This window comes from Oncorhynchus clarkii, chromosome 12, assembly GCF_045791955.1.
Source record: "Oncorhynchus clarkii lewisi isolate Uvic-CL-2024 chromosome 12, UVic_Ocla_1.0, whole genome shotgun sequence".
NCBI lineage: Eukaryota > Metazoa > Chordata > Actinopteri > Salmoniformes > Salmonidae > Oncorhynchus > Oncorhynchus clarkii.
This window is the reverse complement of record NC_092158.1, coordinates 67353892-67376652: the sequence shown is the minus strand read 5'-3', so window position 1 is coordinate 67376652 and position 22761 is coordinate 67353892. Positions and strand designations below refer to the sequence as shown.

General features: G+C 41.1%; 2 protein-coding genes across 3 annotated transcripts; both read right to left on the bottom strand.

Annotated features, from left to right (window-relative positions):
- Positions 1 to 1725: 1725 nt before the first annotated feature.
- On the bottom strand, positions 1726 to 4485 carry LOC139421087 (uncharacterized). The gene is made up of 5 exons (XM_071171614.1): positions 4470 to 4485; positions 3989 to 4125; positions 3335 to 3466; positions 2101 to 2238; positions 1726 to 1920 (listed from the first exon to the last, which is right to left on the bottom strand). Exons 1-5 carry the CDS (start codon positions 4483 to 4485, stop codon positions 1726 to 1728), a joined length of 618 nt encoding a protein of 205 aa, XP_071027715.1.
- Positions 4486 to 6643: 2158 nt separating this feature from the next.
- Positions 6644 to 15307, bottom strand: LOC139421084 (26S proteasome non-ATPase regulatory subunit 3-like). 2 transcript variants are annotated; one of them, XR_011635586.1, is made up of 13 exons: positions 15220 to 15285; positions 14959 to 15123; positions 14100 to 14290; positions 13767 to 13904; positions 13438 to 13574; positions 13085 to 13275; positions 12233 to 12336; positions 11502 to 11616; positions 11301 to 11420; positions 11057 to 11160; positions 9399 to 9605; positions 8190 to 9172; positions 6644 to 8044 (listed from the first exon to the last, which is right to left on the bottom strand). XR_011635586.1 is itself a non-coding variant. In XM_071171612.1 (12 exons), the coding sequence occupies exons 2-12, from the start codon at positions 15116 to 15118 to the stop codon at positions 9095 to 9097; spliced, it is 1545 nt and encodes a 514-aa protein (XP_071027713.1). In that variant the 5' UTR covers positions 15119 to 15123; positions 15220 to 15307; the 3' UTR covers positions 6644 to 9094. The 2 variants fall into 2 exon arrangements, 1 of the variants encoding a protein (XP_071027713.1); XM_071171612.1 differs by having other exon boundaries at positions 6644 to 9172; positions 15220 to 15307.
- Between the last annotated feature and the right edge of the window lie 7454 nt (positions 15308 to 22761).

Genomic DNA, 22761 nt, shown 5'->3' with positions numbered 1-22761 from the left:
TCACAAAAAAAATACAGTTTTATATCTTTATGTTTGAAGCCTGAAATGTGGCAAAAGGTCGCAAAGTTCAAGGGGGCCGAATACTTTCTCAAGGCACTGTATATATACACACACACACACTTTTTATTTAACTGAGTACACTGTATTGCTCCAGGTAACTTCCATTCTGACAAAACAGAGACTAGAAAAGTAACACATTTCTTGTTACACATTAAAGGTTTATTACTGTTGGAGAAAAAAACACTTTAGTGCAAAATATATGGAATCAACCAATTAACACAAGTAACTGATCAAGTATAGTACAATTGTAGAAAGTAATTTTCCCATAGGGTTTACTAACAAAACCTTTGTTAATAAGATGACATCACCATTTTAAACAAGGACATGATTGATACACACTAGACCTAAATACAGTCTAAAATCTAAATAGAGTACGTTGTCACAAGTACAATTCAACCTTCTTAAACTACACACATTAGAACATGTTCAATGTCTTACATACTTCAGTGCGAAGAGTATAGTTCATCAGGGTTAGACGAAAAAAATAGATAACTTTCTAGGCTTTCACCAAGTGTGATGTTTACGACACTATAAGTGATGACTAAAACACTCACAGTCAGTTAACATCAATTCACACTTCTCACACTTGTCTTGTGTTAATAAAAACTAGAATAGGAACTTCTTAAACAGGGAATGACACACCTACCAGGAAATGACTCTAGGGGTGACTGTATTGACCAATAACCCTCTCGTGCCGGAGTCTGGTTCGAGCAGTAACACACTCGATTCCCAGACCACACATTCCTCCAAGGCGACGAGATCAAGTCTCAACTCGGCCGTTCGTCTAAAGCCCTTCCTCACTGTTTGTTCTATACATGTATTCCAACTTCCTATTGTCCTGTAAAAATATATATAATAATAAATAAAACAAAGAGAAGGAGATCGGAGCTCCTGGTATATAAAAAAAAAAATATGACCCCTCTGCCAAAACACATACAGTACAAATCTCTTGACACCCACCAGGAAATTACTCTAGGAATGACAGTATCAATCAGTAAACAAACACAGTATAAATACATAAATACATTACAAATAAATACCTGCATACACAACAAATAAATTCAAATACACAAACAAATGATATCCCAGTACTTCATAAATATATATATTTTTTAAGTATAAATAAGTATCTCAGAGACTGTCGGGGACTTGCCACTATATGGCAGCTATCGGTGTTGCTTTATCTCAAGGAAAGTCTGAGAAAGCAATCAGAGGTGGTGATGAGTGGCAGAACAAGCTAAGAACAAAACCCTCATGGGGAGAAAGAGATGAAGAAAAGCAGGCACTCAGTCCTTGACCAGTTGCTATTGTCCCAATTGATGGCGAACGGATAGAGCAAGGCTTGAACCAGCTACCTGCATTTATACTATGAGGTACAGACCTTGGCAGATACAGGGACGCTTCACAATTGGTTTTGGTGCCATCCCCTATCTCAGATAAATAAAGTGCTCCGCTTGCTTCATGTTTTCAAATGTCCCGTTTGACCTTGATGGACAGATTAGATAGAAAGACTGAAGCAGGCTCAAACAGAAATGAAACATGTTTCAGCCAGACTACATCACTACGCAGTTGCCTTAGATGTCCAATAGGCTTCTGGCACGGACGACCCCCCTCCGGTCCCCCATCCATGTCTGCACAGGTTTTGCTGCTGCTGTAGAGTACAGTTCAGCCCTTCTGTCCTGGCCTGGAAGTCAGGTGTTCGATGTTACGCAGGCTGCGTTTTAGGTTCTGTGTGAAGTCACGGAGCTGCAGCAGGGTAAAGTGAGTTGCAACCTGAACCTCGTAGTCCCCTGGGAGGCGTGAGGCCAGTCCCGAGGCCTCGTACTGGGCCACACTGCTCATCTGGCCAGGCTCCTGCATCTGAACAACACAAAAACAAACACATACAGAAGGTTATTAACCTAAAGGAACATCTCAAGTGTGATGATATGATTGTAGGACCTCTATGATCTTGTGCCGCCAGTGTGCATGCATGTGTCTACTTTTTATTACTTAGGGAGTTTGTGTGTGTGTGTGTGTGTGTGTGTCAGTCAGTCTCACCTTGTTGACCTGGGCCAGCAGGTCTCTGATGTCAGCCAGGAGTCCTGTCACCTTGTCAGTGGTCACACGCTCCTTCAGCTCACCCAGCACATCCTGATACAGCTGCAGCCCCGCAGACATACTGCTCAGACACTCCTCCTGTAGGCAGAAGCACACAGCTAGTCAGACAACTACCCAGGACCATGTCCAGTAGGCTAGGACACAACCCAATAAGGAATCATGTCCAAACTAATCATGTCAGCTTATTAATCTATCTGTAACATTTAGCAGAATCATAGCATTGTTTTCCCTTCACACACACAAACACACACACACACACACCAGTGGAGGAAGGGAAGGACCATTGTTCTCAGTGAGTTTCATAAAAATAAAAATACGAAATATATTCACTCCACCAAATAATTGATTAAAACACACTGTTTTGTAAAGAAGGTCTACAGTAGTGTTAGGTTATAAATAAACAGAGTAAAAACTAATGGACAACTAGGAAAAGCTCAAACCAAATGTATTTACCCAACGGGTCAGACACACGACTTTAGGCTGACTCTTCTCCTTTTCTCTAAATATGACATCTGTTTTGCTAGGCAGAAAGTTAAGTGATGTATGTAATAAAATGTTAATTTTCCCTGTGACCTGACCTCGGCCCCCATTCCTCACTAATCCACAGCTATCCACCCTTATCAGTGACCACAACCATGTGATTGGCTTTTCCCTCACTTAGTAACTCTCCAAGCCATCCTCATACAGATAACCATTAACTTCTGGTGTAGCAAGTATTTCAAATGATAACCCAACAGTAGCCTCAACAGCACTTTGTAGGGTAGCACCATGGTGAAGCTGGAGGAGAGCTAGTTTCCTTTCTTCTCTGGGTACATTTACTTCAATACAAAACCTAGGAGAGTCACGGCTCTCACCCCCAAACATAGACTTACACAGTAATTATGACAACTTCCTCAAACCTATCAGAGCTCTTGCAGCATGAACTGACATGGTGTCTATCCAATCAAAGGATTAATAGACTAGGTTGTAGCAACCTCCAGATGGGTATATGGAAAAATGTTGGAACATGTAGTAGTCTAAACTTAGCGATGTTGCATTGAGCTGGGTGAATGGAATTTGAATGACAGTAATCCGATACGCTGTAATAGAAATAAGGCCATGCTCATTAAAAAAAAAAGAATTGTCCTCCCTCATCTTAAACAGCACTGACCAGCACTGACACACGCACACTCACCAGGGTGAAATCAATTTGGTTTAGGGGTCTGCAGACAGTCCTTAGTTCTGGTGCTGCGGGGATGCCCAGGGAGGTCACCATGGACTGGTACGGCATGTTCCTAGACTGGCTGGACGGGTCAAGGGTCAGGCCCTAGGAGAACAGGAGTGGTGTGGTTATAGAGCTGGAGCCAATGTAATGCAAAACAGAGAGAAGTTATGGTTAGTGCACTTTTGGAATCTGTGGTGTTAGTGGTCATGACTGGATGTAAAAACCAACCACTACAAGTGTAAATGCACAAAGAAATGCATCTGATTAGCATTTTAATTAAACCTATATTTTCCTTAATTGGCCTGCAGCTACAAGGCATGATTGAATTGACTACATTTAGCTGCAGCTAAAGGTGACATTGATCTTTGTTAGATACATGCTTTGCATTCTTCAGTTTAAAATGTGGCCTGTCGCGTGCTAGGGTTTGTTTTATGCAAAAACAAACCACAATATATTCATGATACAAATTCATCAAACGGTCAACGTGATTTCAACTCAAATTGAGCATTAAAGACCAGCAAACCTGCGTAATTGTACCCATAGACGTTTGCGATAAATTTACATGCAGTAAAGACAATACACACCAGGTAAGAACAGGACACCATCGCACTCCCATAGACTTACCATGATTTTGACACTAGACTCGTGAACCACAGGGATGTTGCCTAATATTTTTTCGACCAAACTCCTTGCGTCCATTGACTTCTCTGGAATATGCGCGGACCGGACCAGAAAAGCTGAACAGCAGAGCAGACCTACAACTTTGAGAAAGGAAAAAAACAGCTGCAGAACGACTATACAATGCTACAGATCCTTAACAAGTTGAACTATGACGTACAGCCAGTGCGGCGCAGAACCGTAAGCAAGAAAGTAGCGCGTGCCAAATATAGTGCATTGAGTTACGCGGTATCCATGCACAATAAAAATACCTGGAGACAACCACTCAAAATATGTCCAAGCTATTATGACTTTCTTCGGACAATAATTTAAAAAACTAAATATTGTTTCCAAGTAAAAAAAAGTTGCATCAAGCTGAACAAATGCACTCATTAAGAGTGTCCTAGTCAAATGTATTTATACAAATATAAGATAAAATATCACTTACTTTTGAGAGTGTTCATTCCGTGTCAGTATGGTTAGTCTATTTTGCTAAAGACTTGAAGGAGACTTTAAGTATTTATATGAATGATAGTACGATTCATGGGAATTTCCACTGAAGGGTCATTGTAAACCTGCAATAGTGAGTGACTAATAATTTGGTCTCTATTCAATCTACATTGCGGAAGTCCAGTTTTACAGCGTGATTGAAATTTACAGGCAATGTTCTCGCTTTAGCGGAGACTGAATTCACGCTAAACGCTGCCTATGTAGGCTCAATCGGAAATGAGGCAACCTTTACATTTCTATCGCGGAATCTGTATCGCTTCAGTTTTACATATTGAATAAGAGAGATAAGAGATAATAGGACTACCTCCGGCTGAACTTGTGATAGCTTGGCATGCATTCAATTTAAATAATGCCACTTTAATAATGTTTACATATCTTACATGACTCATCTCATATGTATATGCTGTATTTTATACCATCTATTGCATCTTGCCTATGCTGCTCAGTCATCGATCATCCATATATTTATATGTACACATTCTTATTCCATCCATGTGTGTATTAGGTTGTTGTGGAATTGTTAGATATTACTGCACTGTCAGAACTAGATGCACAAGCATTTCGCTATACTCGCATGCTAACCATGTTTATGTGACCAATAAAATTTGATTTGAAAATCAGAACATGAGCAAATATATAATGCATGTGATTAAAACTGCGTTTATGATTTAAAAAAAGACAACTTGCCTATTAGGCTATCAATACAGAAACGATATATAGGCTAAGCCTAATTGTTTTATTTTGCTGTTTTACATCTATTATAATGCTATTATTTTTATTTAACTAGGCCAATATTATTTTATTTTCTATTTCTTATTGTGAAGCACTTTGAGCTGCACATAATGAATCAAATAAATGAAACAAAGCTATGAATTGCCTTATGTTGATTGGATCCACTGTCCTACCCGGTGATCCCTCCACCTCCACCTGGCTGTCAATGTCTGGACTTACTGTCGCACCTGCCCTACAGCACTCCCTGATGTTTAACTGTCTGTGTCTTAACCCCATCTATTAAACAAAACAACGTTTTATTTATAAAGCGTGTTGAAAATGATGAAATCCACTTTAAAAAGGCCTAGCTGGTGACTTGATTAACAGGCCTATAGGCTATAATTGCTGTCATTTTTTTTACTCTTTAATTTACATTTGTGAATGGGAAATTAGTTGTAACCTATAATTCAGAAAGAATGTAACATGAGTTTTTGATTAAATTCGATAGCCTGAAGTAAACAGTCGGGCTGCGGACAATAGGCTATGCTTGAAAGTAGCTATCTGCGCTCCAAATACACTGCGGAGAAAGTTCGCACGTGTAAGCTGTTGACATCATGGCGAGCCATGACTCAAACAGCCTCATGGCATTTTCAGTGACGTTCATGTATGGCTACATTACTCAGGAAAAATATATGTACACAATTTCACAACTCTAGTTGTAGCAATTCGACATTTTACGTATGCTACCCTCTGAGTAGGCATATACAAAGGATATAAGGTTGCGTTACCAAATGCTTAGTCCATATTTTATTGCCTCAAAAATATTCAAGACGAATATCCCCATGTGTGAAATGATTTTATCCGCAGCAAGTCAGGTCGTCTTACTTCAGGCTATGTGCATTGCGCAATGACAGCAGGCCCACACACATCTTGATTGCAAGGTGTGCTCGCTGTTCTTGACTACAAATAATTTTCTTAGGCAATAACTGACCTCATTCCCAGCGTCATAGTGTACCATTTACCATGCCGTTCATGAATAACCTATATTGCTTCAAGAATTGGCATGACAGCGCTTTATGCTTCTTTTGATGGTATACCTTTTTTCTAATGTAGGCTAGCCTTTTCCAGTTGTTGTGTCTACCTGTAATGCTAAGCTCGTGAATATTGAATGAATCATTATGACTGGTCCCTGACAATATGATCAATCCATTTTGCAGAGCACCTTGACATTTTAATATTATATTGTCACCGTAGCAATTGAGTAATCAAGCAAGATGCTCTAGATTTTGTGCTCTGGAAATCATGTCCACTTTGAACCTATCAACTTTCTGAAGTATTATCAAATTCTATATCTTAATTTAACAAATTAAAACACATTGACAAATGATCACAAGCAGCCAGTAGGTGTATAGATTTTTTATAATACAATGAATTGATAAATGGCCAAAAACATGCACCAAGGTTCTACTGTCACACTTTACCAAAGACAAACATTTCTTATTTTCATAGATGCAATGGTAATTGGTGTACGAATTAAACTGACTTTCCACAAATGACCTTACCTTGCAAAGGGCTTTAACTGTATGTCTACGGTTGTGTCCCAATAATCTCTCCCACCTCCTGAAGTATGACTCATTCACTAGTCTCCACATATTGAAAAGCACTGGATTGGTGTTGGCATGGGTATTTGTTCACTTCGCTTCATTAATTTGACAGGAAATGACTGGTAGATGAATGCATTATATGATTTGTTTATACAGTGCATTTGGGAAAGTATTCCCTTCGTTCACATTGTTACATTACAGCCTTATTCTAAAACGGATAAAATGAAATGTTTTCCTCAATCTATAAAGACAAAGTGAAAACAGGGGTTTAGAAATGTTTGCAAATGTATATTTAAAAAAAACACTATTTACACAAGTATTCAGACCCTTTGCTATGAGACTGTTTCCATTGATCATCCTTGAGATGTTTCTACAACTTGGAGTCCACCTGTGGTAAATTCAAATGATTGGACACGATTTGGAAAGGCACACACACCTGTCTATATAAAGGTCCCACAGACAACATTGGATGTCAGAGCAAAATCAAAGCCATGTGGTCGAAGGAATTGTCCGTAGAGCTCCGAGACAGGATTGTGTCGAGGCACAGATCTGGGGAAGTGTACCAAAACATTCCTGCAGCATTGAAGGTCCCCAAGAACACATTCTCAAATGGAAGAAGTTTGGAACCACCAAGACTCTTCCTTAGCTGGCCATCCAGCCAAACTGAGCAATTGGGGGAGAAGGGCCTTGGTCAGGGAGGTGACCAAGAACCCAATGGTCACTGACAGAGCGCCAAAGTTCCTCTGTGGAGATGGTTGTCCTTCTGGAAGGTTCTCACATCTCCTCAGCATTCCACCAATCAGGTCTTTATGGTAGAGTAACCAGACTGAAGCCACTCCTCAGTAAAAGGCACATGACAGCCGCTTGGAGTTTGTCAGAAGGCACCGAAAGGATTCTCAGACCATGAAAAACAAGATTCTCTGGTCTGATGAAACCAAGATTGAACCCTTTGGCCTGAATGCAAAGCATTACGTCTGGAGGAAACCTGGCACTATCCCTACGGTGAAGCATGGTGGTGGCAGAATCATGCTGTGGGGATGTTTTTCAGAAATGACAGGGAGACTAGTCAGAGTCAAGGGAAAGATGAACAGAGCAACATAGAGATCATTGATGAAAACCTGCTACAGAGTACTCAGGACCTCCGACTGGGGCAAAGGTTCAGGACAACAAACCTAAGCGCATAGAAACCTGAAAATAGCTGTGCAGTAACACTCACCATCCAACCCGACAGAGCTGGAGAGGTTGTGCAGAGAATGGGAGAAACTCCCCAAATACAGTTGTCAAGCTTGTTGCGTAATACTCAAGAAGACTCAAGGCTGTAATTGATGCCAAAGATGCCTCACAAAGTACTGAGTAAAGGGTCTGAATACTTAAGTAAAATGTGATATTTCCAACCTTTTCTAAAAACGTGCTTTTGATTTGTTATGGGGCATTGTGTGTAGATAAAATAAGGCTGCAACGTAACAAAATGTGGAAAAATATGAGGGGTCTGAATACTTTCCGAAAGCACTGTATTATACCAGTCATTTCTTTTAAAATCCATGAAGCGAATGGAACAAGTGCAGACTTCCTGAAAAAACAGAGATAATTGGGATGCACCCTGAGGTAGGAGGAAGAGGGCGCTAAATGAAGAAATCAGAGGAAGGAACAGGAGCTGTGAACAATGAGGCAGAGAAATCTAACTAGTTGAGCTCAATGGCACGCAGTTCTCAAGAGGGCCAACAAATTAATTGATTTCCTCAAGGTATTTTGAAATAGGAGTTTCCATTTATGCATTTTAGAAAGGGCAGCTGTCAAGATATTGAATTGCATTGCAAGAATAACAAATAAAAGACCCAACATCATTCCTGACAGAAAAGCTTACAAATACAAGCTGCTCTGTGCCAAACAGCTCTTAGTTTTCCAGACATTCACTGTACAAATTAGTGTTCCCCAAATTAGAAATTAAATTGATAAAGACTGTTTATTTGTGTGCTGGCCTCAAACTCAGTACAGATACACCAAATGCTTCCACCAGCAAGTTAACAGTGAAACGCAAAGTCTAAAAGCAGGGACAACGAGGACCAGTGGTAGGGTTGAATAGAGGTGTTCTTATTATATGTTAGAATGCTAACATAGATATATAACTTTATAATGGCCTTTTGCCTGCAGAGAAATAAACAAAGACAACTATTACAAGAGGGAGGATGGAGGGGGAGAGAAAGGGAAAAAACGTCAAGGCATCCTTGCACTAGCTCCCCTGAGAGGATCATGGGAAACTGTCGTCGTCATCTTCGGCCATCTCCTTGGCGAACTCCAGGTCCTGCTGCTCCCGCTCTCTGCGCTCCTGAAATGTAAACACACAGAAGAACATGTCAACACATTAAAGCTGCAATAGGTTATTTTTTGGGAGACCTGACCAAATTCACACAGAAATGTATGTTATAGATCTGTCACTCTCATTGAAAGCAAGTTTAAGCGGTAGATCTGTTCTGTGCGTGCTATTATACAGAACTCTCACGAGGGTCAATTTCAGGGGCTAATACAAGGAGTAGTACAAGGTTGGTACACACCTCTGCTGATTCTAGGTCCTTGTTGTAAGCCTTGGGTGGAAACCTCATGGCCTTGACAGACATATTGTGTATGTCCAGGCAGAAGGAGATCCTCTGGTGGAAGGCCAGCTGGGGCTCCCTGGTACCGTAGATATCCATGGTCTCTTTAGACTGAACATAGCCTTTCTCATGGTTGATGCTGGCTTCGATCACTCCATCTCGGATAGCCTGGAAAAGAGGGATGTCAGGAGAGAAAAATCAGTAAGAGACTGAGGTAGTTTTCCATTGCCACCTGTGGCTTAGGACAGTTGAGGACTGCATGCCATATTTACCACACAGAAGCGGTGTGCTTTTCTATTAATGATCTTTAGGAAATACTTGCATGAGTTGATGTAGAGCAGGAGGTGGGGATACACCATGATCTTAAGGTACAATATATACACTGAACAAAAATATAAAACGCAAAAAAAAAAAAAAGTGTTGATCCCATGTTTCATTAACTGAAATAAAAGACCCCAGACATTTTTTATACGCACAAAAAGCTTTTCTCTCACAAATGTGATGCAAATGTATTTACATCCCTGTTATTGAGCATTTCTCCTTTGTCCAGTCACCTGGCAGGTTTGGCATATCAAGAAGCTGATTATTAAACAGCATGATCATTACACAAGCGCACAAAGCCATGTCTCAAGTTAAGGGAGAGCGCAATTGGCATGCCGACTACAGGAATTTCCAGCAGAGCTGTAATGTTCATTTCTCTACCATAAGCCGCCCCTGTCATTTTAGAGAATGTCAGTCCAACGGGCCTCACAACCGCAGACCACATGTAACCACGCCAGCCCAGGACCTCCACACACTGCTTTTACACCTACGGGATTGTCTGAGACCAGCCAACCGGGCAGCTGATAAAACTGTGGGTATGCACAGCAAAATTATTTCCGCAGAAACAGTTGCAGGGAAGCTCAATTGCGTTCTCGTCATCCTCACCAGGATCTTGACCTGACTGCAGTTCAGCGTCCTAACAGACTTTGGTGGATAATTGCTCACCTTCGATGGCCACTGGCACGCTGGAGAAGTGTGCTCTTCACAGATGAATCCCGGTTTCAATTGTACCGAGTAGATGGCAGAACGTGTGTATGGAGTCGTGTGGGCGAGCGGTTTGCTGATGTCAATGTTTTTTTTAATTTTTTTAAAATTTTTACCCCTTTTTCTCCCCAATTTCGTAGTATCCAATTGTTGTAGTAGCTACTATCTTGTCTCATCGCTACAACTCTCGTACGGGCTCGGGAGAGACGAAGGTTGAAAGTGTCGCAAGAATCTGTACACAATTCCTGGAAGCTTAAAATGTCCCAGTTCTTCCATAGCCTGCATACTCAGACACGTCACCCATTGAGCACGTTTGGGATGTTGTGGATTGACATGTATGAGAGCGTGATCCAGTTCCCATCAAGACCCAGCAACTTCGCACAGCCATTGAAGAGGAGTGGGACAACATTCCACAAGCCAAAATCAACAGCCTGATCAACTGTATGCGAAGGACATGTGTCGCGCTGCATGAGGCAAATGGACACATCCGATACTGACTGGTTTTCTGACCCACGCCCCTAGACCGTGTTGACCCCAATCTGGGTTCGGATAAAGGTCCACCAACTGAGTATGGCTGCAGTGTGTCATGTTACCTTGGCCACTATGAACTCAGCATCCTCTGGACTGTCCAGCTGCAGCTTCTGAGCAATGTCTGCCAGGGATATACGAGAGTATGACAGGCTGATCATACGCACACCTACAGGGAGAGATGGTTTTAAATATCAACAAGTCATTCAGGTATTAAAAAAGAAGAGCCATGACCAAACACTTAAAAAGAAGAGGAAGCCATCTGAGAATGTGGAAGAAGAGCCCGAAGTGAAAGGCCTGGTCACTGACCTGTCTTGATGACATTGTGTCGCAGGCGGATGATCAAGGTGTAGGTGCCGTCTGCCTGGAACTTCTCTCCAAACTGATCCAGGGCCTGGTTGAACTTGGCCAGGTTACCCGTCCTGACAGCTGTGTGGGAACAGAGACCAGGGTTGAAATCTTACTCACACTTAAAATGCATTCTCACGACCCAGCTTTCTGACAACTTACCCTGGGTGAGCAGGAAATAGGGCGCTAGGGATCTCTTCAGTGGAGCCTGCCGGAACTGCAGCCTGTCTGGGATCTCCCCAAGCAACAGCTCCACCACAATCAGCAACTTGTGGACCTGATAGGGATAGAGAGATGTGAAGAAACATTTTTTGTAGGCCATTTTATTTGTTAAGCCCTTTGATATGAATCTGCTGAATTATTATTTAAAATATTGAAATAGCATTAGTGACTGAGAAAAACAAATTGATACAATTTACAGCCAATAATGCAGGCCTTAGGGGTTGGTGGGTGAGCATGCGGGTCTTGGCAGATGAGATTATATTGCGTGTATCTAAGTTGTTGTTTGTGTGTGTAGGTTTGTGTATGAAAGGGAGAAAGAAAATTAGGAAAAATGTAAAACGAAATATTATATATTTAAAAAAATAAATGCATCACTCCCTGTAAGAAATGTGCTATATAAATAAAGTTTGAGCAACAACCGTAAAACCTTAAGTGTATTATTTAAATTATTTAAAAAAAATAAGGTAGCCTAGTGGTTAAGAGAGTTGGACCAGTAACCAAAAGGTCGCCATTTCAAATGCGTGTGACGGTGAAAAATCTATCGGCTATGCCCTTGAGCAAGGTTCTTAATCCAAATTGCTTCTATAAGTCGCTCTGGATAAGAGTGTCTGCTAAAAGACTAAAATGTAATAATTGCACTTAGGGAAAAACTGCATGCCGTGTGTACTGACTGTCTGTTTGAAGCCCACAGCTGTGTGTTGGGGGGCCTTCCTCAAGGCGTTGGTCAGGGTCCTCCTGGCCTCTGTGTATTCCAGCTGGATAGCCTTGATACGACCTGGAGGGGCGATTGAGCAGTGGTGGAAAAAGTACCCGATTGTCATAGTTTAGTAAAAGTAAAGATACCTTAATAGAAAATTACTCAAGTAAAAGTCACCCAGTAAAAACCTACTTGAGTAAAAGTATTTGGTTTTAAATATACTTAATTACTTCTCAAAGGTAAATGTAATTGCTAAAATCTACATAAGTATCAAAAGTAAAAGTATGAATAACTTGAAAAAATGTTTTTGTTTACAGCTAGCCAGGGGCACACTCCAACACTGAAACATAATAGGGATGGCCTCTATAAGTGTGATTTTGACAATTTTCTGTCCTGTTAAGCATTAAAAATGTAACAAGTATTTTTGGGTGTCAGGGAAAATGTATGGCGTATAGAGTACATTATTTTCTTTAGGAATTAAGTAAAAGTACAAGTTGTCAAAAAATATAAATAGTAAATTAAAGTACAGATACCCAAAAAAAACTACTTCAGTATTTTTACTTAAGTAATTTACGCCACTGGGAGGGAGAGAATGATCAGAGTGGAAAAGCAGCAAACTAAGGCCATAACTACAAATTAATTCATATTCTGAGGAAGTTTCTTATAGTCACTTCAAAATCTGTAGAGGCATAGTGGCCTGATAATTCAATTGAATGTGATTTAACTAAACTTCTGATGTCGTCAAATAATAAAATGTTTACAGTTTTATCACAGGTGATGCTTTATTTCAACAGAAATTGGTATGCTTAGGGCTCCTCCCCCTCACCTGTATAGTAGAGGTAGCGGGCCCACTCGTTGTTGTTGGCCAGCTCGGGGAAGACTGACTTGGACACCAGCTTCTCAGCCTGGTCGTACAGGTTGTACTGCAGGTAGTTCCTCAGCAGCAGGTTGAGCAGCGTGGCCTGGCCGTCGGCGTCGTGCCGCAAGGTGGCTGTCCTCAGGCGCGTGTGCAGGAAACTGTGCAAGAAGGGTTTTCATTTGTTTAAAAATCGATCAAAGGCATTACATATTGACAGGTTCCAAACTGGCCTATTTGCCTTTTGAAACAAATTCAATTTTTCCCCATCTGTTTAAGTCAGAAAAAACAAAAACAGTCAGTGAAAGTATTGGTGGGCTTACCTACGCACGGTGTCCAGTTGGTTGAGGAACTCGTAGACGCGGGAGTGGTAGTAGTAACACTTAGCAGCCACCAGGTCCAGAGCCCGCCGGTTCTGAGGGCCGATCTTCTGTAAGAGCTCGTCTGACACCTTCTGGGCCTACAGAGAGAAAAGTGAGAAGCTAACGACCAAGACAGGCAGTCGGGCATTAACCCAGTCATAACTTATTTCTAAGGACTATGGTATGATGGTGAGCAATGTAAAACCAAAGAGAAATCAGAGCTCAATCCAATATAAATATGTACTGTGCATGCATGAGAGAGAGAGAGCGTGTGAGCTCAGTCAGCCCACCTCTGTGTAGCGTTTGTTGTTGGTGAGGTAAACCACCAGGAGCAGCTGCAGGTAGGCCTCCGCCTCAGGGATCAGGGGGGTGGCAGCTGCCTTTCCTGTACGGGGCCTGAACTGGACATCTCCCTCGGTGTCCATGGGCTGGACGGATGCAATAGATGGAGGGGAGAGGGTGTGGGTAGAGGAGGGAAAAGGAAAGACGGAACCGGACAGAAAGTGACCAAAGGAGACAGAGCGAAAAAGGCCATGAGTAATAGTTTATAGCCAAGGTTTCTCAGCAATAGTAATAGTAGTACCAGAGTCTTTTCTATCTGATACTATCTGTGCTCATCGTACCTCCTCCAGGAAGCTGAGTAGGAACTCCTTGCCGGCGGCATTGGAGGTGTAGAAGCCAGACACAGCCTTGTGCAGCACGTTGGGGTTGAGGCGGCGGCTGGTGGAGGGCAGGGCACGCAAGGCCCTCAGCACAAAGCGAGGCTCCTTGCCCGACACGGCCTTCTCTATCTGCTTTACATGCTCCTTGATGTCTGCAAAGGGAGAGGGGGAGTAAGGTCATAAGGAGAGACTTATTATAGAGTGATACAAAAAAATCTGACACCTAATGTCAGTTCTTTCACTCATCTCAAAACTGAAAATAATTTAAAATACAATGTAGTTACTGACATGGCAAGCTAGGTAGCTACAATTGGAGATTCAAAAATATAAAAGTACTGCTTTGACAGTAGTGATTTCCAACTGACACACATTGAAGTAAACATTGTTAGCAAACGGATTAATTCACTAGCTGGCTAGCTATGACTAGGGTTTTTTGTTTTTGTTAGATACCCAGCTAGCTACTAACGTTAGCTACCTAGCTAGTTAATGTTACTACTACAGCGAGTGAATACAAGTCAGACCTGCGTTAACGCAGTTAGTCAGACCATATAGTAAGCAGGCTAACTAGGTCAGCTAACTATATTATTCCAGTATAGCTACATTTGAACAAAAATATTGCCAATTAAACCGGGCAAATAAGCTAACGTTAGCTAGTTACATTGGCTTACAACTGCTTGCTAACGCTAACTAGCTAACTAACATTAAGTACAGTAGGTAGCAAAAACACGAAGCAGTTGCAATATTCAGTATCTGACATTAAGTTTGAATGTATCCTTTTCAGCATGTATGTTATAGCTCAGCTAACCATCTAGCTAGCTACCTTCAAGTGTGAGGGTATCAAGTTCCTTGGGTTTCTTCTCTGCAGTAGCAGAGTCTTCCTCCGGCATCTCCACATCCTGCGGCTCGGGGCCCGCATCCTTCTGTTTATCAGCTTTGGAGTCCTTGGATTTCTCGCGTCTCTTGGCTGTTGTCTCTTTCATACTGTCTGAAATTAAACGTGCAAGTAAACGTAACTATCAATAAGACATGTCAAAATAAACTACGTAGAATTCACATTTAATTGACTCCATTCAACACTCACATTCGTCTCGTCGGCAGAATGACTGGCAACTATTGTGACGCGCAAAGGATTATGGGGACATTTCATACTAGTTGATCCTGACAATATCGAGCAGTCAAAAGTAATAGATAGCTGATGAAAGTGATACTTTTTAACTAACGCTGCTTTTAGTACGAATTGTTGTTTTGATGTAGATATAAAACAGGGAGATCTGGTAACAAAATCATTTTCTTAATACAATTGAGAGAGAAATCGCATATTTTTAGGGCTCCACTCATCTTCCTTAAATAATCCAAACAATTTATGGCGAGCTGTGATGAAATCAATGATGTCTTGTAAACCTACAGTGCTTTTGCAGAGTTGTAGCCTATGTGGTCGTTTATATGAAGTCCATTTCTCACATTGACACATGTGTACTGAACAAAAATATAAACGCAACATGCAACAATTTAAAGGTTTTACTGAGTTACAGTTCATAGAATGACATCAGTCAATTGAAATACATTCATTAGGCTCTAATCTATGGATTTCACGATTGGGCAAGGGCACAGCCATGGGTAGGCCTGCGAGGGCATAGATAGGCCCATCCACTGGGGAGCCAGGCCCAGCCAATCAGAATGATTATTTTTTCTCCCCAAAAAAGGTCTTTATTACAGACAGAAATAGTCCTTAGCTCATGAAAAATGGGACCAACACTTTACATGTTGCACTTATATTTTTGATCAGTATACATCATTAGTGGGATTATTTACTTTGTGAGCCAATCCACTCACAACGTTTATGACCATTGAAGAAGCTTAGGCGCACACATACAGTAATTACACTGATTGCTATTTCAACATAATTTCTTTGAGTATGATGTTCAGATGATGTTCACATGCCACACAAATCTACTGTAAAGATACCAAACCAAAGGCAAGAGATGTGCCATAAAGTCATATAATCACAACTCCCTTCACAGTCTTGAAAGAGAAAACAGAGAGGATAGATCAGGTATTGTTTGCACAAGGGGGTAAACAAGAATGAGCCGTTACCATGGAAATGGAGGAAGTGCTAGCATGCCAGCAGAGTAATGGGAGACAGATCAAAGGCTGGGAGGATGGTGGGGGAGGTAGTGGAGGGGCGATGCAGCGATCGCGATCCCGTCCCATGCTGTGCCATCTCCTGCCACCGTGTGGCTCTCCCTCCAATAAGAAGGGGACATGCAATCTCACACAGACAGAGGTTCACAAACCAAAGCCTGTTCCTCCCACACAAGCCCAGAGTGGCATAGGATCCAATATGAATGTTGTGGGTGGTGTATGTGAAGAAAGGGTGTGTGTACCTAAACAGACTGCAGAAGGGGAGACCCACTACCTGTTCAACAATATGAGAATATGTCACTTATGTACTCTGCATTCTTGAATTGTTGGCATTGTTTTCCCTCGCATGTCTTTAGGACGGTCTTTCATAATTTGACCATTTGATAATAATTGTGAACCCTTGCAACTTATAACGATATATATGCATTTTGAAAATTCGGATATTATTAAATATTTGTATCGGGAATGTGTTTACAACATCAAGTGTCATTATTGAAAGATAATGTCATCACACTTCTCAGTTTCAGTTATACTTGCTAGTTTGATTTTTTTTTTGTCTGTACAATTAATGAGCCTTCTTCTCCTACTCATAACTCTGTACATACAAAATAAAATAGTCAACACAACATGTAAAGTTGAGCTGAAATAAAAGATCCCAAAAATGTTCCATATGTACAAAGAGCTTATTTCTCTAAAATGTTGTTTACATCCCTGTTAGAGATCATTTCTCATTTACAAAATAATCAATCCACCTGACAGGTGTGGCATATCAAGAAACTGATTAAACAGCATGATCATTACACAGGTGCACCTTGTGCAAATCAATTTAAAACATTTTTGGCATGTGTTTTTCTGGATTTTTTGTTGTTGTTATTCTGTCTCTTACTGTTCAAATAAACCTACCATTAAAATTATAGACTGATCATTTCTTTGTCAGTGGGCAAATGTACAAAATCAGCAGGGGATCAAATACTTTTTTTCCCTCGCTGTATATGCAAATCTTAATGTGACAGCTCTGGTTACATAATAAACTCAATTAGAGCTTTTTAATGTAAATAATATAATTGTATGTTTTTACAGCACCACAAAACGACAAATAGATTAAATGCATGCTGTCCCTCTCCCTGTCCCTTTCTACATTCCTGCACTCTGTATTTTCAATAGGTCAAGACACCCCAAAGGAACAGACTAAAATACATCTAGCTGGATATGTGTTGCAGGGTGGCAGTAGATGGGCCATCGCAGGAGGAGGTGGACTACAGGCACCTTGGGAAAATGTTTTACATGGCCAATAAAAAAAAGAAGAGTGAGGTGTTCAGAAAGGTGTGTGACATCTGCCATTCAAGTCAATGACAACAACAATTGGGGCAGGGACAGAGAATTTGAGACAGGGACAGAGTAACAGCGACAGAGACAGAGAAACAGAGACTGGGACGGAGTAACAGCGAGAGAGAAACAGACACAGGACAGAGACAGAGAACAGAGATAGGGACAGAGAATCAGAGACAGGGACAGAGTAACAGCGACAGAGAAACAGACACAGGACAGAGACAGAGAAACAGAGACAGAGAAACAGAGACAGGGACAGAGTAACAGCGACCGAAAATCAGGGACAGGACAGAGACAGAGAAACAGGGACAGAGAAACAGAGGGACAGAGACAGGGAGAGAGAAACAGGTACAGACACAGATAGGACTGTTGACATGGAGTTTCAAGCTATAAATTGTCTGTTTTTGTACGCTTTGTGTCAATACAGCTCAATAAATGTTCCTATTTTCTTTTTGTCACAAGCATTCATTTTATACGTCCATCAATGAACTGTACAGAATGTCATCGTAGGGAGAGACATCAGACATCACAGAGTAGACCCCGACAATAGGCCTCACTTTGGTGCTCCTGAGGTGGCGGGGCATTGGGTCAATTTGGTGGCTCTCCTATCCTCTTTGGTTCTCATCTGGAGTCAAAGCTCTGAAGAGTCAAGGGGTGTCTCTGTCTTGACGTCCAGCTGCAGACTAACGAGGAGTGAGTTAGGCTTGGGCGGTATCCAGTGGTGTAAAGTACTTAAGTAAAAAATACTTTAAAGTACTACTTAAGTTGTTTTTGGGGGGTATTTATATTTTTGACTACTTTTACTTCAATACATTCCTGAATTAAAAAAAATTGTTTTTACTCTATACATTTTCCCTGACATCCAAAAGTACTCATTACATTTTGAGTGCTAAGCAGAAAAGGGAAATGGTCCAATTCACGCACTTATCAAGAGAACATCCCTGGTCATCCCTACTATCTCTGATCTCTCGGACTCACTAAACACACATGCTTCTTTGGTAAATAATGGCTGAGTGTTGGAGTGTGCACCTGGCTATCCATAGATTAAAACAACTTGAAAATGGTGCTTAAGATAAGAAATGTGATATTTTGATACTTAAGTATATTTTAGCAATTACATTAACTTTTGATACTTAACTATATTTATAACCAAATACTTTTAGACTTTTACTCAAGTAGTATTCTAATGAGCGACTTTCACTTAAGTACAATAATTGAGTACTTTTTTCGACGACTGGTGGTATCCAGATTGTCATACCTTCATACTGACCTTGTGCCATACTGGATATTCAGTAATACTGGCACTGAACAAACCCCACTGAGTAATTCAAAGGTTAGCAATGCTACCGAGTATATGTAAAATCCAATAACTAACTAAATGCATTGGAAACATTTGAAGTATTTGCAGAACTGACATCCCAGCTCATAAAGTTATACAAGTAACAAAACAAAAAAATGCTACTCACAGTTTGCTGTACGCACAAAACAAATATCTTGATCCAGGAGGGGCTCTCTGCTGTTACCAAGCAAAGCTTGATTTTGGAACAGTGAGTGACTCACAACTTGATTTTGGAAGAGTGAATGACTCACAACTTGATTTTGGAAGAGTGAGTGACTCACAACTTGATTTTGGAAGAGTGAGTGACTCACAACTTGATTTTGGAAGAGTGAGTGACTCACAATTTGATTTTGGAAGAGTGAGTGACTCACAACTTGATTTTGGAAGAGTGAGTGACTCACAACTTGATTTTGGAAGAGTGAGTGACTCACAACTTGATTTTGGAAGAGTGAGTGACTCACAATTTGATTTTGGAAGAGTGAATGACTCACAACTTGATTTTGGAAGAGTGAGTGTCTCACAACTTGATTTTGGAAGAGTGAGTGACTCACAACTTGATTTTGGAAGAGTGAGTGACTCACAACTTGATTTTGGAAGAGTGAGTGTCTCACAAGGCTCCGGTCTCTCATCTTTGTGCGGTTAGCTTGATAATGAAAAAATGATATGATAGGTGAAATGAAAAACGCAATCTTTTCTCCTGGCATATTGCACAAGTTGACTGCAGGTATTTATTTAAAAAGTAGCCACAAATATTAAAATTTGTTTTTCAAATAAATAGTTTAAACGGCACTGAAAAAACATCTCCCCGTTATATGGTATATACAGTATAGCGCCCAAGCCTAGAGTTAGTGGTCCCAGCAGCCACGACTAAACTGTTTCACTAGCTGATGGTTTGCGTCAGCCCGTTTCACTCCCTTCCTCTTCACAGCAGTACTTAGAAGCAACTGCAGCCTCTGTCGATATTCTGATGCCCTGTCACCTTGATTTTCTTCATGAACCTGGCGAGTATCCCATCACCATCCTCTACTAGTCCATAAAATGAATCGAGTAGCTTCATGTAGGCTCTTGGGGATGCAGAGGAGCCAAGTAGCCTCATCACGTCTGAAGCTGGAGGAAACAGACTCTCCAGGATCCACCGCCCCTGTAGGTATGTAGTGGGGCAATCTTGAAACATCAGTTCACCATGCAGACACCATGTCTCAAAGTCAGCTTCACGTGGGGGCTTTGGTACTTTGGTACTTTCCCCGAGAAGGAACGTAGCCGCTATTTTGTAGTGGTGTCACTCCTAATAATTGGTTCTATCACGATGCAGGTGTGTTAATCACATCATCGCCCATTACCTCAGTCCTGGTTGGGGTTGTTCGCCTCCTAGCTGTGGACTTCCTCATGTCTGAATGAGGGGGTAGGCGAAGTGGGGGGGGTCTTTGTGAGATCATACCTTGTCTCAGCAGATCTTCTCAGTAGGGGTGTGTCGCTATCGTCAGAGTGGACACGGTCATTGCCATAACTACTAATGTCATCTGAGTAATAAGGAGCAACTAGGGTCTGGTCAGTGGCTCGATACTCATAATGCTGCTAGTAGTTAATTAACCTACTTCCAGAGAAATATAACCTTTGGCAATATTTTTAATGAAAAGTAAAAACAGATTATTAATGTCTGGTCAAATAATACAGTTTGCTGCTCAAAGTGTGTAACACACTATATTTAAAAAAGTATGTGGACACCTCTTCAAATTAGTACATTTTGGTTATTTCAGCCACACCTGTTGCTGACAGGTGTATAAAATTAAGCCCACAGCCACGCAATCTCCATAGACAAACATTGGCACTAGAATGGCCTTACTGAAGAGCTCAGGGACTTTCAATGTGGAACCGTCATAGGATGCCACCTTTCCAACAAGTCAGTTTGTCAAATTTCTGCTCTGCTAGTGCTGTTATTGTGAAGTGGAAATGTCTAGGAGCAGCAACGGCTCAGCCAGAAAAGTGGGTTTGGCGGATGACAGGAGAACGCTGCCTGTCCAAATGCATAGTGCTAACTGTAAAGTTTGGTGGAGGATGAATAATGGTCTGGGGCTGTTTTTCATGGAACCCTGACCTCAACCCCATCGAACACCTTTTGGGATGAATTGGAACACCTGACGGCGAGCCAGGCCTTCCCAGAAGAGTGGAGGCTGTTAGGGCCGCAAAGGGGGGACCAACTCCATATTAATTCCCATAATTTTGGAATGAGATGTTTGAATAGCAGGTGTCCACATACTTTTGGTCATGTAGTGTGTGTGCGTGTATCCTGTGATTATAGAACAGCAATGTCACCACAATGTGTAAAGAACATAACATGTACAACTGGGCTGCAATACCCTTAATCAAGAATAAATTAGCTCAAGGAGGATTAATGACAGCTTCTACTGCTAAACCATAAGACTGAACAGCTAATCAAAGGACAACCCAGAACCCTCGTTTATGCTGCTGCTACACTCTGTTTATAATCTATGCAGTCACTTTAACTCTACCTACATGTACATATTACCTCAATTACCCCGACTAACCGGTGCCCCCACACAAACTGCTGCTGTTTAATTATTTGTTATTTTTATTTTCCAAATGTTTACTTCTTTTATCTATTATTGTTTATCTATTTTTTACTTAACCCTTATATTTTTTTAATTAATTTAAAGCATTGTTGGTTAAGGGCTTGTAAGTAAGCATTTCACTAAGGTCTACCTACACCTGTTGTTTTCGGCGCATGTGACAAATACAATTTGATTTGAGACTTGAAGCAAAAAAAACGTTATTTTGATTAATTTATTCTTACTATTGCACCCTTCCACAAGATATAGTCCCGACACAGAACTAGTGCAGCTTCCCAAACCGCCTGGTCCTTTGTTCTATAGACACAATCCAGTCATTATTTTTGTTCTGTATCTGTGGACACGACCCTGTCATTCGTTCTAAATGTTCCATTGCCATACAGGCTGGCAACGTTCTTATCCCTTGCTAGCTAGCCAACTACTGCTAATTTACGGTCACGTCAAAAAGTCCAGCCAGAATAACAACAGTAGCTTCTTTTGCATTTGTTTAAGCTGTTTTCTAGTGACATGTATTTGGATACATCCATAACAATGAGCTAATGATGCGCAACTTCGCCTGGCTTTGAAAATGTGCTCTCTCGTCAGGACACTGTTGTTCAGAGGAGCTAGCCAACAACACAGCTAACACGATCACTTTAAATTGAAGCTGATTTGTATAAACCTTGCTGTTTGTCTCTACGACATTTACAACATTGTTTCAATGTAAAAATTTGATCTCAAACTGTCACATAGTAATAGACCAGTTGGGAGTTTGGATTAGACAGACAGCATTTCTCAGCCAGTCGAAATCATGAATGAGCATCATTTTTATGGATAGTGGATTGCTTATAAACTGGGTGGTTTGAGCCCTGAATGCTGATTGGCTGACAGCCATGGTATATCAGACTGTCTACCACGGGTATGACAAACATTCCTTTTTACTGCTCTAATTATGTTGGTAAGCAGTTCATAATAGCAATAAGGCACCTCGGAGGTTTGTGGTATATGGCCAATATACCACGGCTAAAGGCTGTATCCAGGCACTCTGCGTTGCGTAGTGCTTAAGAACAGCCCTGAGCCGTGGTATATTTCCCACATACCACACCCCCTCGGGCCTTATTGCTTAAAAAGACACCATCTGGAATGAGATTTTAACCAATCAGCATTCAGGATTAGACCCACCCATTGTATAATACAGCACAATCAAGTGCACATACAGTTATCATTCAAGTCGTCATTCTACACA